General features: G+C 36.9%; 1 protein-coding gene across 1 annotated transcript; it reads left to right on the forward strand.

The window, feature by feature from the left end:
* Nucleotides 1–816: 816 nt before the first annotated feature.
* LOC114748881 (FT-interacting protein 3-like) lies at nt 817–4,290 on the forward strand. The gene is given in 4 exon segments (XM_028937353.1): nt 817–1,004; nt 1,416–1,556; nt 1,654–3,888; nt 3,891–4,290. Coding segments are annotated over 2 exon segments (2,322 nt in total). The 5' UTR covers nt 817–1,004; nt 1,416–1,556; nt 1,654–1,691; the 3' UTR covers nt 4,016–4,290.
* Nucleotides 4,291–14,880: the final 10,590 nt, after the last annotated feature.

Genomic DNA, 14,880 nt, shown 5'->3' on the forward strand with positions numbered 1-14,880 from the left:
AAACTGCTACAGTATCTTCACGTGCGATTCTCTCTCTTTCCACTAGCTGTACAGTATGCAGCGGGACATCTTCCACGTGCCTCAATCTCAGATGGCAGCAACTTTTTCAAGCTAAACTTCGATGTGCATGCATAAGACCCATTCCAGGAATTATAAAACGTTGAGACTTGAGAGGAGATGTGCCCTGCGTGTGTTTGGAAGCAAATAAACGGACTTTTTCATAAAATGAAATAAATTCTTTTATATATTTATTTCATATTATTTTCTGATTTTAATATAAGATTTTATTTGATTTTTATTTTAATCTTAAATATAAAATCTCAATATATTTTGTCTTTCATATTTATACATTTTTTAAAGATAATCCTTGATAATTCTAGCCAACATACTTAATTAATAAAGATATTTTAAAAAAATAATATTTATTTATTATGAACAACCAATTTAAATTTTTTCTTTATCTTTTTAAATTAGTTAACTAGTTGATATAATTAGAACTGAAAATAATATAACATAAAAATATTTTTAAAATTATGGTTTAATTTCTACCAAGTTATTATGAATGATAATTTCAAGACATTGATCTGATTTTTTTCCGCAAAAAGTCCCAAGTCACAACCGACCAATATGCTCGCACCGTTTGCCTGCAGTTTACGTCCTAGAAGATTGTGCAAATTAGAAAGTTGTGCATACGCCTTAAAATGTCGATTTTGCCCAGATCTCAACTCCCATCACGCTCTCACGCACACACTCCCAGCCTCTTCTGAGCTTTCAATGTCTACAAGCTCACTCATTCATCCTACTAGGCGATGGTTTGTGTCGGCAGCTCAGAGCGCGAGCCTTTGAGAAGAAAGACACCCTGGACTACATCTTCTGATGTTAGTGCTAAATCTCTGTTGCGTGTTCGTTTCATTTCTTCCCAGTTTTACTGATACATCTTACAATAATTCTTTAAATTGGTGTGAGTAGTTGTTGAAGATTGAAAACTTTGCCTCTTCCCTCTGGTGAGTGGTAGTTGAAGTTGATGAAATGGGTTTACTTCTTCTGCTGGTTTTTGATTTGACGGGCCCTTTTCTTCCAAATGCCTTTTATTTATAATCGTCAAATACAAGCTTGTCTAACTATGGTCTGCACTTCCCTTCAGTAAATGCCTTTTGTTTTAAGGCTACCTCGCTATTTTCTTCGTCTTTGTCCCGGTTTGGTGGTCCAGAAGAAACAGACATGCATAAAATAAAACCTGTTCTATGTTTACACGAAAGCTTTTTCCCTCTTATCTTTTAACTTGTTTGCTTCCATTTTTGTTTACCGTTTGGCGTATAATATACAAGCTTCTGTTCTTCTCTTCACCATTTTATTCATTTGGATGAAATGTTGTTTCTTTTTGCCATACTGGTTCTGATATTTCTTCAACACAGTTAATTTTGCTTTTCCTTCAAAGATTTGGCGGACCCATTCAGTATTGCGGTCTAAGATCACTGGCAAGTGGCGAGGTCCTTTTATCGTCGTTTCTTCTTGATTGCTTCTTCACATCTCACCGTTGCTTTGGATTATATCCCGTGAGCACTTCGTTTCCTTTATATACTTGCGTCAACGTAAAATTGAAAGAGCATCTGTTCAATTGTTTCTGAATGCATGACATTGTCCTATTTGCAGTGTTGGTTATTGTAGACTTGTAGTGTACTCTAGAAACGATGCAGAAGCCACCACAGCCTCAAGACTTTGCCCTGAAACAGACCTTCCCCAAAATTGGGGCAGGGTCCGTCACAGGGGACAAGCTGTCATGCACCTATGACCTTGTGGAACAAATGCAGTATCTGTATGTTCGTGTGGTGAAAGCCAAGGATTTACCTGGGAAGGATGTCACCGGTAGCTTGGACCCCTATGTGGAAGTGAAACTTGGGAACTACAAGGGCCTTACCAAGCATTTTGAGAAGAAGGCCAATCCTGAGTGGAACCAGGTTTTTGCCTTCTCACAAGATCGAATTCAAGCTTCAGTTTTGGAAGTGGTTGTGAAAGATAAGGATGTTGTTGTGGACGACTTTGTAGGAAGGGTCTTGTTCGACCTTAATGAGATCCCAAAGCGCGTCCCCCCTGACAGTCCATTGGCTCCACAATGGTATAGGCTGGAGGACCGGAAGGGCGTTAAGACTAAGGGAGAGATAATGCTGGCTGTATGGATGGGAACACAAGCAGACGAGGCGTTTCCTGATTCATGGCATTCTGATGCAGCATCGGTTGGTCCTGAAGCAGTTGCAAACATAAAATCCAAGGTTTACCTTTCTCCCAAGCTTTGGTATGTGAGGGTCAATGTTATTGAAGCTCAGGACTTGGTACCGAATGATAAAAGCCGATATCCTGAAGTGTTTGTAAAGGTGAATCTTGGAAACCAACTTTTGAGAACTAAAATATCTCCAAGTAAGACTATAAATCCCATGTGGAATGAGGACTTGATGTTTGTTGCTGCCGAACCATTTGAAGAGCCTTTGTTACTGACTGTGGAAGACAGAGTTGGACCAAACAAAGATGAAATCTTGGGAAGGTGTGTGATTCCTCTACAGACTGTGCAAAGGAGGTTAGACCATAAGCCTGTGAACACTAGGTGGTTCAATCTTGAGAAGCATGTGGTTGGTGAAGCGGAACAGAAGAAAGAGACCAAATTTGCGAGTAGGATACATTTGAGGGTGTGTTTGGATGGTGGGTATCATGTGCTGGATGAATCAACTCATTACAGCAGTGATCTTAGGCCAACTGCAAAACAGCTTTGGAAGTCCAGCATTGGAATTCTGGAAGTTGGAATTATTAGTGCGCAAGGGCTGATGCCGATGAAGGCAAGAGATGGTCGAGGAACAACAGATGCATATTGTGTAGCTAAGTATGGGCAAAAATGGATCCGTACGAGGACAATTGTAGACAGCTTTGCTCCAAGGTGGAATGAGCAGTATACCTGGGAAGTTTTTGATCCATGCACTGTTATTACGATTGGGGTTTTTGATAATGGTCACATGCAAGGAGGAGACAAGTCAGGAGGATCAAAGGATTTAAAGATAGGGAAGGTGAGGATTCGACTGTCCACTCTTGAATCAGATAGGGTTTATACACATTCATACCCTCTACTGGTGCTGCATACTTCAGGTGTGAAGAAAATGGGGGAACTGCAATTGGCTGTGAGGTTCACAGGCTCATCTTTATTTAATATGTTGTATATGTATTCGCAACCATTATTGCCCAAGATGCACTATATCCATCCTTTATCTGTGATTCAGCTGGACAGTTTGAGGCATCAGGCCATGCAGATTGTATCCATGAGGTTGGGCCGTGCCGAGCCACCTCTAAGGAAAGAGGTGGTGGAATATATGCTAGATGTAGATTCACATATGTGGAGCATGAGAAGAAGCAAAGCTAATTTCTTTAGAATTATGAAAGTTCTAGGTGGGTTGATTGCCATAGGGAGATGGTTTGATCAGATATGCAATTGGAGAAACCCTCTCACTACCATTCTGATTCATATCCTTTTCATAATATTGGTTCTCTACCCAGAGCTAATACTTCCCACTATTTTCTTGTACCTGTTCTTGATTGGAATCTGGAACTTCAGGTGGAGGCCAAGACACCCTCCCCACATGGACACCAGATTGTCTCATGCTGATAGTGCTCATCCTGATGAACTGGATGAAGAGTTCGATACATTTCCAACTTCTCGCTCTTCGGATATCGTCAGGATGAGGTATGATCGTTTGAGAAGCATAGCAGGTAGGGTTCAAACTGTCGTTGGTGACTTGGCCACTCAAGGAGAGAGGTTTCAGAATTTGCTAAGTTGGAGAGATCCAAGGGCCACCGCTCTGTTTGTGACATACTGTTTCATTGCTGCTATAGTTCTCTATGTTACTCCTTCCAAGTGGTTTGCCTTCTCCTTGGCTTCTATGTGCTGAGGCATCCCCGGTTCCGTAATAAGCTTCCATCAGTTTCCCTCAACTTCTTTAGGAGGTTGCCTGCTAGATCAGATAGCTTGTTGTGAAGCCTTTCATCAACATTCAGCTGCTTCAACTCTGGGGAGAAACAATTATGCCAATGTAATAATGCTTTTTCACATTTCGTACATTTAATTTTAGTTCCTTTCTGATATATTTCTTTACCTCCTGGTCTGCTTGGTCAGATAGCTCCTTCTCAACGTGCTTGCTTCATAACGTAAATCCAAGATAATGCTAAATTCAAACCACGCCGCGGTGCTTTCCTGCTTGATGATGTTTTACACAATATATGGTCTACATTAAATAAATGGATTTTTCTGAATATAGGTATTCCCTCTCTGAAACAAATACTTCACTAATTGCTGGTGTGTTGCTTGTTACAAACACAATCCAATAATCAAAGTAGTCACTGTTCACCATTCTCCTTTCGCCTGCATTTTTTTGGCCGCTCTGTCCTCCCATTTCAACACATATTCATTTTTGGTTTTAATTGTCCTTAGCCCATTTCATTACATAAACCGATAGAATGCTGAATTCAAACTGATGCCTATACGAATGATTCTCCAGAACACAACATATCATTTCTTCAAGCTTAAAGTCACAAAACACATGATCTCTGCGGTCTAACAGATGAGAGGCAAAATCTTCGCAAAACATGCCTCTTTTAATTCTTTTAGGAACAATTCATTTTTGCTCTTTCTTTATGCGTCTTGCTTAACGACGAACGTAATCGCAGTAATCACTCGTCACCATTCTCATTTTAGCTTGCAGCAACAGTAACGATTCCCTCCTGCGGTACCAAGTGGCAACGCCCAACACATTCGACTCCATTTATCGCTTACATTGACTTGAAACAATTATATATTTTCTGGGTTAGTCGAAATGAAATTTTGGGTCGTGTCATTTTCAAGAAAAGTCGCCAGCCGGTTGCGCGAGTCTTATTTGACTGGTGGGGAATTAATTATCTTGCACAAAGAGCTCCATCATATCCCTAATCCTGGCTTATCCGACTCGTTCATGAGCCCTGCTACGTCAGTGTTTCACAAAGTCGTCTTAAGAGTTATAAAACCTGCAGCTGCATGTATTGCCAAAGTAATATAAAATAAAAGTGAAGGGCTATTTCGGCCGTCCCATGTCGTCCCTAGAGTCGGTAAGCAGCCCAACCTGCCAACCTGCTAAGAAGTAACAGGTTGGGTTGATAAAAATTAGGACTGTTTTAAAACGAATCTTTTGAACTCGTAACCACCAAGCCCGTAACCACAGCGGGCTAACTCATAGGGCTGGCAGGCTAGCCCGTTTTACTTTTTTTTTTTTAAATTTTTCTTTTGAATAGAACGCACCGTGTAGAAGTCATGAGTCATAATTGAACACTTGACACATTATATTTGTAACCTTGTAGTGTTGTACCGCTATTAATTTGGATTTATGTTTTAATTTGGTTGTTTATCAAATCATTTTGGATGGATGGATTATGTAATCATGTTTAATATTTTGAGATATTTGAAAGTTTAAACTTTGTATCCTATGTTTTATTTTTTATAATTTCTATATTTGCATGTTTTATTTTAGATATTTAGGAATTTGAATAGATTTTATTAAAAGAAAAAAAATAAAAAAAATTGGTGGGTTAGCCTGGCGGGCTGGGTTGGAAAAATCCCAGCCTGCCAGAAGGCGGTCCTAAAAAGACCGAACTGCAGGTCTTCAGGTCTGCCACAGACCAGCCCGTAATGGCAGACTGGCTTATATTACCAGCTCTAGTCGTTCCTACATATCCCATGCAAAGGAGCAGAGGTGTAAAACAGGTTGACCCATTAGTTAAAAGTCAACCCACTGCGGGCTCGGGACCATGCAGGCTAGTATCAAAAGAACCGCTTCCTGATAGGCTCATATTTTGCCAGCCCATCTCGCCAACCTCTATCCTTTTTTAAAAATTTTTTTTACACATACATTTAATATTTTTAAAATTAAATTATAATTTTATAGACTAAATTCTTCTTATTCTTATATTTTTATATAATTATATAATTAAATTAATATGAAAAGTTGAAATATAAACATATAAATCATTATTAATAATTATTTTATTAGTATAAAAATGATAAAAAATAAAAAAATGAGAAATTAAATTTAGAATTGAAGTCTCTAACAAAATAAAAGTTATATGTAAATTAATTAAAAAATAATAAAACATTTTTTTATTAAAATAAAAATTGTAAAAAAATAAAAATAGGTTGGTAGGCTAGCTTGTGATGGGTTACGAGTTGTAGGTGTGGGCTGAAAGAAACTGCATCAAAATAATCCCTATTTTTTTCAATTACCTGCCACCTTATAGGGGTTAGCGGGTTGAGCCTGCTATATTACTAGCTCTATGAAGGAGCATTCACTACTTCATGAATGCCTCGTTGCTGTTCACATTATTTTCACCATTCTCCCACTAATTACGCTACAATTACTTGATTAATTTGCTACGTATTTTGGCTTTAAATTTGGTCCGCTGTTAGAATCCTATACTGCTACTTCAACAAACCTCCAGAAATCAAGAGGCCATGCAATGCCATGGCTTTTTCTTACTTTTTACCCCCGCCACGTAGCATCTCCCAAACGCTATATAGGTCTTCCATTCCAAACCTTTTTTAATTCAACTCTCATCAGAAGTCATTTTCCTCAAAAGGCATCCTTTGCATATCATTCACCGTCATTATTTATTTGACTTTATAACAAGCTCTCGTCCGTGTTTTATATATATTAAGTCATTTTCATTCATCATCGCCACACGCAAAAGCAAATTCCTAAATGATCCCAATTATTTTATTTCTTTTATTTCCAATATCAGATAGTAAGTCAGATCAATTGCAAACTTATAATTAGCTTAAATTAGTCTTTTGGCACCAAAGCCTCGTTCTCCCTTGCAGGTAGGGAGTGGCAAGTGAAACACTGGACAAAGCATTATAGCAAAACCAAAAAAAAAAAATTATGTACTCCTCCGGTCCTTATTATAAGACCCAATTTGACTTTTATTTGGTCCTAATTATAAGACCCAATCCATTTTCTCTTTTATTTTATGCATTTTTTTCCAAGATAATCCTTCTAATAATGATAGTTTAGCTAATATACTTAATTAGCAAGGATATTTTAGGAATAAAACACTTATTTATTATAAATAACCAACTTAACTTACTTCCTTAATCTCTTCAAATAAGTCAATTGGGTCTTATAATTAGGACCGGAGGAGTATTACCATAACAATACGTTTATATAATATTTGAACGTTTTTGAATGAAAAATAAATATTGAGGGATATGACAGGAGAAATTGCATGAAAGGGGGTGTCATTGATGCCAGCGTTCTCGTGTCAGGATCCCAGACTTGCGTCATCATCGTCATTATTATTATTTTTGGTTTAAACATTAATTGACTAATTAACTAACACTTGTAAATTCAACGGCCGGTTCGTATTATGTATATATACTCCTTTTTTAAAGGGAAAAAACAATGCAAAACGCAAGCATATTCCGCATGATTCCAAAAGTTATCCTGTGATTAATATTGATTTCTCTACTCCCAACAAGAACTTAGGATCGTATGGATTTATAACTATGAATTCAATTCCATTTCAATTCCGTGATTCATGGTCTATCCAATTAAATGGAAACAACTCACTTTCCTCTCTATTTTCTCACCACTTACAGCCCGTTTGGTTGGATTCCATGAGAGAGGATTACAAGTAATCCTTGTGTAATGAGGTGATTCATACATTTGGTTGGACTTATGACCTTGTATAATGTAAAAGATTACATCAAATGAATGTATCTGAATTACACTACTAAGACTGATGAATAGAGATGCAGACCTATTGTAATCAAGCTAAAAAGATAATATTACCATTATAATTTTTAAAATTGACCAACGTGTCCACAGATAAACCCTATTGATAGCCTACCCATTTAGCCATTCTCTTTGCCGCTACTCCTACCGTCTTTGTCGTTACTGCTATCACCTTGGAACAGAAGTCATCGCTACTTTATCTCTGTTGTTACTGTTATCATCTCCATCAGCAACCATTTTGTTGCTGCTGCCATCGTTTCCCTTGCCAGACTAATATTTCATTCATTAACCCTGTTATGTTTCTTCTACATTGAAAGTCACGTCTTTTTTCCCCTTAAAATTCCAGTTTTTGAAAGCCTTTTGTTTTGCTTTCATGGAAGTTTTGATCTATTATTGGCAATTGCACACACTGCTACATATTATTACTAAACTTTAGTTGAATGGTTGATACATATTTGGTGATATATATATGTATATATTAATTAGTTGCAAGGGAGAATCTGGTAATGGGAAAGCATACATACATATTATTATATTTGTTTGTGTATTATATACTCTCTTTTTTTGGCTTGAACTTATTATTTATATATGGATATATAGGGTCATCATGTATATTTGGAGAAAAAATAGAGAACTTTAAATCATTATATATATACATTTGTATATGTAAATAAGGGTAATTTTGTCTTTTGATATTTTTTTTACCTATTCTCATGTTCTTTATAATCCAACCAAATGTTTTTATGCCTATGCATCATCTTTCTTCAATAATGCACCAAACAACTTATGTGATTACTATTACATTACATTGTATTATATTCCATTATATTGCCAAAAATTAAGTGAACCAAACAGGCACTTAATGTTTTTATCATTAAATCAAATTTCAACGGTTGAGATTTATTCTGTAAATATGAATCCAGTCCATTATTTTATTTGAAATACATCGCTGAAGTGATGCTCACTCAGGGTATGTTTGGCTCAATGAGAGGAAGGGGAGGGGAGGGATTTTAATGGAAGGAAGGGGAGGGGAGGGGAGTGGAAGGATTTTAATATTATCTGTTTGGATTTATAAAAAAGAGGGAGGGGAGGGAAAAACATTTAATATGGATAATTTTGCTCTTATTTTTTTAAGGTGTGGGTTTATAATGGTCACAACATGACAAAATATAGACATAATGGTTACAACATGACAAAATATGGGTATAATGGTCATAATATGACAAATATTGCCCTTTCCCTCCAAATCCTCCCAAATTTTGGAGGGGAGGTTAGGGAGGGGAGGGGAGGGGAAATTTTAAAAAATTTCCCTCCCCTCCTAAAATTTGTGTGTTGCCAAACAAGGGAAAATGATTAAAATCCCTCCCCTTCCCTCCCCTCCCTCCCAAATCCCTCATACCAAACACACCCTCAATGTATACAGGGAAAGGGACACTGTATGGCATAAGTGATGAGAATCTGTTTATTTTTAGGTTCAATTTCCAAACCGTGAAAAAAAGTTATCGACTCATTCTGGGGCGGTCACTCCCCTGTTACGTTCCTGCGCAATTTCTTGGTTTTGGAACTTACGGATGTTTTAAAAGCCATACTGAATTTTGAACTGAAGAAGCTAACGATTTGTGGTTCTTATGTTGAACCGGTCGACTGGTGAAATAAGAATTAAATAAAAAAATACTCTTCTTATTCTTAATATAAAACTCATTTAACTAATTTGATTATATTAAAGAAGTTAAGTAAGTTAGTTAATTATAAGAAATGTGACACGTTTGTCCTAAAACACCATAATTATCTTTCTTAATACCCCCTCTCTTCTACTTGATTATGATTGAGGGAGTATCCATAGGGGTAATTTAGAGAAAACTGATAAATATGAGAAATGAGTCTTATATTTAGGACCAAAACTACCTCAACAATTGGGTCCTATATTAAGGACCGAAGGAGTATTTTATATATTTATGATAATATAAATATAATATGAAATTATTTTATAATTTGGAAATAGATACAAACAAGCTACACAAAAACAAAACCTGGCTTAACTCTCAAGTCCCAGAATGATAAAATTATTGGAATAATCTTTTACTACCATATCTTTAAAATATACTTCCTCTTATTCTTAATACCACCTTCAGTCCTAATTATAAGAGCTAGTTGACTAATTCGAGAAGATTAAGAAAAGAAGTTATATTAGTTATTTGTAATAAATAAGTAGTATCTTTCCTAAAATATCCTTATTAATCAAGTGTATTGGCTAAATTACTATTATTGAAAGGATTACCTTAGAAAAAAATATATAAATATGAGAGATAAAGTGAATTATAATCTTATATTTAGAACCAAAATAAAAGTCAAACAAGATCTTATATTAAGGACCGGAGGTAGCATAAAAGTTCGTTTGATTTTTATTTTGTTTATAATATCTCAATCTATTTTATTTCTTATATTTATATATATTTATAAGATAATCTTAATTAGCAAGAATATTTTAAAAAAGATAATACCTATTTATTATAAATAACTATTTATTTAATTTAGTCAACTAGTTCAAGTAATAATATTGAAATAGGAGTAATTTTTTGTTCTTTTACGCTTCTGGTGCACTAGTACATTTTGCAACAACCTTTTTTATCAAAATCACTTCACTGCACGATGCATGCCTTCACATGCAAGGTTTTGATTTCTTTTCAATTTTTACGTCCCTAGATTGCATAAAAAGTAGTTTTCGCTCTCGGACTAACCTTTTATGGTGTTGCACAGAGTATCTTACTCCGGTGGTGGTAGTCTAGCACCGTCATTCAAAAATCAAAGTTGGTGATGGCTTCTCCAGCTCATTCTACAGTGCAGTGGCTTCAACAACTCGTCTTGCAGAGCCAAAAGCATCAGCCTATCCTATCTTTCTCCTTTTTTCCTTCCAAGGGGCATCTGGCGTTCTTGTTCTACGTCATCTTAAAGTTTCTTTTCGTTTTTCTTGGTCAAGCTCTAATTTTATTGGGTTTTTTCTCTCATTCGTTTCGATAATGTAAGTTTTCTTTCTTGTTTTCTGATAATTTCTTCCTTTTTTCCCTTCTTCGGTGTTATTCCTTTCATGTTCTTATTTTTCAAATGAGAAAGCGGATGAACCAGTGAAAACGAGCCGGAGAATCTGCCGGCCTCCGAGTTTTAAATCATTGATTCCAACTAAGAATTTTTATTCGCACCCAAGAAATGCATAATCAGTGTGCTGCGTATGGATTTTGATAGGAGAAATACTGAAATTGTCATTTGTCACTGCTGGGGCGGATTCTTCGAATGCTGTCAAGAATATATAGGGATCAGAGGCGAATATCTCGTCGCCTGTTAGACGGTGATATTCTTGTAGTCCCCGAAGGAAAGAGACCCGCCAAATTTGAACCGTACTGGGTTTTGTCTCTGCTTGTTGACGGCAGGCGACCTTGGACCCTATTTCTTTTTATATATATAATGACAGTCAGGGTGGTCCTCAATCCCATGAGTGCAGCAACGGCCTTTTTCTTTTGCTCGCCTGATTACTTTTTCTTATTTGTCATCTCGCATCCACTTGGAGCCACTTCGTGTAATTTCATCACTCAGGTTAGTTTTCTGTCCAGTAGATGTCTTTTTCATATTAATTAATATATCCATTTATCTTTCCCTCGTTATCCTATATACGGGACCATTTGCCTTCAAGAGATCGTTCATTAAGTAGAGCCTTGAAAAAGTAACAAACAGCGGAGTAACTGATGCTGAAGATAGCCAGTTCGACATTTCTCATCGCATACATGTCTTCACAGAAGTTTGTTGCTTGTTTCACTGCGCCTTCCATGTTCTGGTTTACGACTTTATGGTTACAGTGGTCCTGTAATTGCAGGAATACGCAATGTGCCAAGTCGGCTGACAAATCCTGAAGAAGCAGGATACACCATCAAAGGTATAATCTCTTTTAAGTTCTCTTTTTTCTTTCGTATTTCTGGCAAATAAGCTGTGCATTTGGGTTTCAGCAACTTTCTATGACAAAAGGAAGCAACATATTTTGACTAGAATAAGGCTTCTTCTTTCTTTTCTTTTGGTTTCCTTTTCCTTTTCTCAAACTTCACTTAATTCTTATTGTAGCATGTTTTCTATCATTTGATATTGTAGTTTGTCAATGGATTCTTCTATTTATTTCAAGGACTTGTACTCTTGAGAAGATTGATCTCGAGTCTTTACTTTATCTAATAGTGATATGCGTTTTATTCACATCATAAAATCTATCTCTTACAATAGCTTCAGCTTAGGATGAATGTGTTTTAGTTTCATCTTAAATTTTCACAACTCTTTCTAGAATCAACTACTCATTCTCTTGTTATTTCTCTCCTTTTTGCACAGTGTTAACTCCATGTTCTTTTGTACTATTGGGCCTTTGTAAAACGCAAGGTTTCAATGACATTATGCACATAACTCCAGTTGCTGGGACTGAGTTTCTCGAGTGATCCCAATAGGTTCCAAGGACAAGAAGTTTGGAATCCAGAGAAGATGGATCCAGTAAGATCAATAGAAGACCAGTTCTCCAAGTTGCATCCATCCTTGCCAGTGAACACTCGAATTGGGATAGTGGGGGGTGGTCCAAGTGGCTTATCAGCTGCTTATGCATTATGCAGGCTTGGTTATAAAGACGTGACCGTGTTGGAGAAGCATCATACAGTTGGTGGCATGTGTGAATCAGTGGAAATTGAAGGTAAAACTTGATAGTAATCACCAGTTGATTCATGTCACTAATACTTGAATCTTGACTAGATGTTGAATCTATTTATACAGGGAAAGTTTATGACTTAGGCGGGCAAGTTCTTGCTGCAAGTAGCGCTCCTGTCATTTTTCACTTGGTAAAAGAGACAGAGTCTGTGCTAGAAGAAATGGATTCCCACAAGCTTGCTGTTATTGAGCGTTCTACAGGAAAATATCAAGATATTAACGTTGCAGATGATTATGTATCTGTGATGTCACTTACATTGGAGATCCAAGTACGTCTCTACGATTAGCCTATTCCACATAATGACTTGAAAGTTGAAACCTACTTATTCCTTTTGCTTGCTAACAGGAAATGGTAAAGAATTCTGATCGTATTGGGGTCCACGCTGTTACTGAACTCACTTCAGACTTAAGTCCAAAATATATTGAGCGACATGGACTCAAATTTGTTCCTAAATCCGTAGCCTATGGTTACACTGCTTCAGGATATGGGTTTGTTCAAGATATGCCATACGCATATCTTCATGAATTTACAAGAACATCAATGGCTGGAAAAATTAGACGTTTTAAAGGTGGATATACAAGTCTTTGGCAGAAGATTGCTGATGCACTTCCACTGAAACTTCATTGCAACACTGAAGTTTTGGCTGTTAGACGCAACTTTGAAGGTGTCATTGTTAATGTCAAGACTTTTGATGAAGTTAAAACAATGGAGTTTGACAAGATTATAATCTCGGGAAACTTTCCATTAAAATATGGAAGAACTTATAGATCCCCACCTTCAGCTTCCATAGGTATGTAAATTTATTGCTCGTAAATTTATTTACACAAGGTTTTTGTGGCTTTGTCCCACCAGATTCCTAATGATCAAGTCTTGTCAGCAGAGCATGAAATGGAAGTCATGGATGTCAGTGATCTTGAAAGGGATTTATTCAGCAAAGTAGAGACAAATGACTACTACACTACTGTTGTGAAGATTAAAGGGCTCGAAGATATGCCTGTTGGATTTTATTATTTTAGTGAGTTTATGGAAGATCCTAGCACAATCGGAAATCCAGTTGCGTTGCAGAAATTCTATGCTGACACTGATATATTCTTGCTATGGTCATATGGCAACTCTGATGACATTAAGGGACCAATTGTCACCGAGCTTGCGATCAATGCAGTAGAAGCCATCGGAGGAAAAGTTGAGAATGTTATTCTTCAACGTCGTTTTAAGTATTTCCCTCATGTTAGCAGTCAAGGTATTTCAATTTTCAATTGTTTATTTTGTTTTCCTTCACCTAGTAAGTGTATTAAGTTTTGAAAGTTTGAATGCAGATATGAAAGATGGTTTCTATGACAAATTTGAATTAGAACTTCAAGGTTCGAGGAATACTTACTTTGTAGGTGGACTTGTGGCATTTGAGCTTACAGAGAGAAATGCATCTTATGCTATGGCTTTAGTCTGCAAGAACTTTGGGAATAACAGTGATCTGCCAGTATTTCCTTACACGAAGGTAATTTGGCATTATGCACACATAAACCAATCAATATTTGGGACATGTGCAGCTTTTATGAGTTTTAGATATTCATGCTATTATACCAGACATGTGCTTACTAGAAGCATGTCTTTTGCAGAGTTTGTTTCCCTTGCAAATGAACAGCACGAAAAATGATCCAAAAGAATTAGGCGAATTGCCAGGAATACAATTTCCTGATTTGCCTAATATGAGTAGCTATTTGAAGTACTGGGGAACTCATTTTGTCACTCAAAACAAAAGTCTCTACACTTGGATTAATGAAGAAGGGGTTGTGATGGGCCAAAGGACCTATGGAGAGCTTTACTCAAATGCCAATTATATTGCTCAAAAGCTCTTAACGAGTCAAAAACCAGTTATCAAACCTGGAGACAGGGTTTTAATGATCTACGTCCCTGGTTTAGACTTCGTTGATGCCTTCTTTGGATGTCTAAGAGCTAAAGTCATACCAGTTCCCGTTCTTCCCCCAGACCCAATGCAAAGAAGTGGGCAAGCACTTATGAAGATTGAAACTATTGCTAAATCATGTGGCACAGTAGCAATTTTGTCAACAACAGCTTATCATTCCGCTGTCCGTGCAGGGTCGGTGAAAAATTTAATCTCACTAAGCGGAAAAGGTGGGAATGCTTCAGCTCGGTGGCCTAATCTTCCATGGCTACACACTGATTCGTGGGTCAAGAACTTCAAGAACCTGAGTATGGAATGCCTAGCTGATCAGTCTGAACCCCAACCTAATGATATCTGTTTTTTGCAATTCACATCAGGATCGACTGGCGATGCTAAAGGAGTAATGATAACTCATGGGGGGCTCATTCATAATGTGAAGTTGATGCGAAGACAATATA

The sequence above is a fragment of the Neltuma alba genome, unplaced genomic scaffold (genome assembly GCF_004799145.2).
Source record: "Neltuma alba isolate B1F8T4 unplaced genomic scaffold, ASM479914v2 tig00005852_pilon, whole genome shotgun sequence".
Classification (NCBI taxonomy): Eukaryota; Viridiplantae; Streptophyta; class Magnoliopsida; order Fabales; family Fabaceae; genus Neltuma; species Neltuma alba.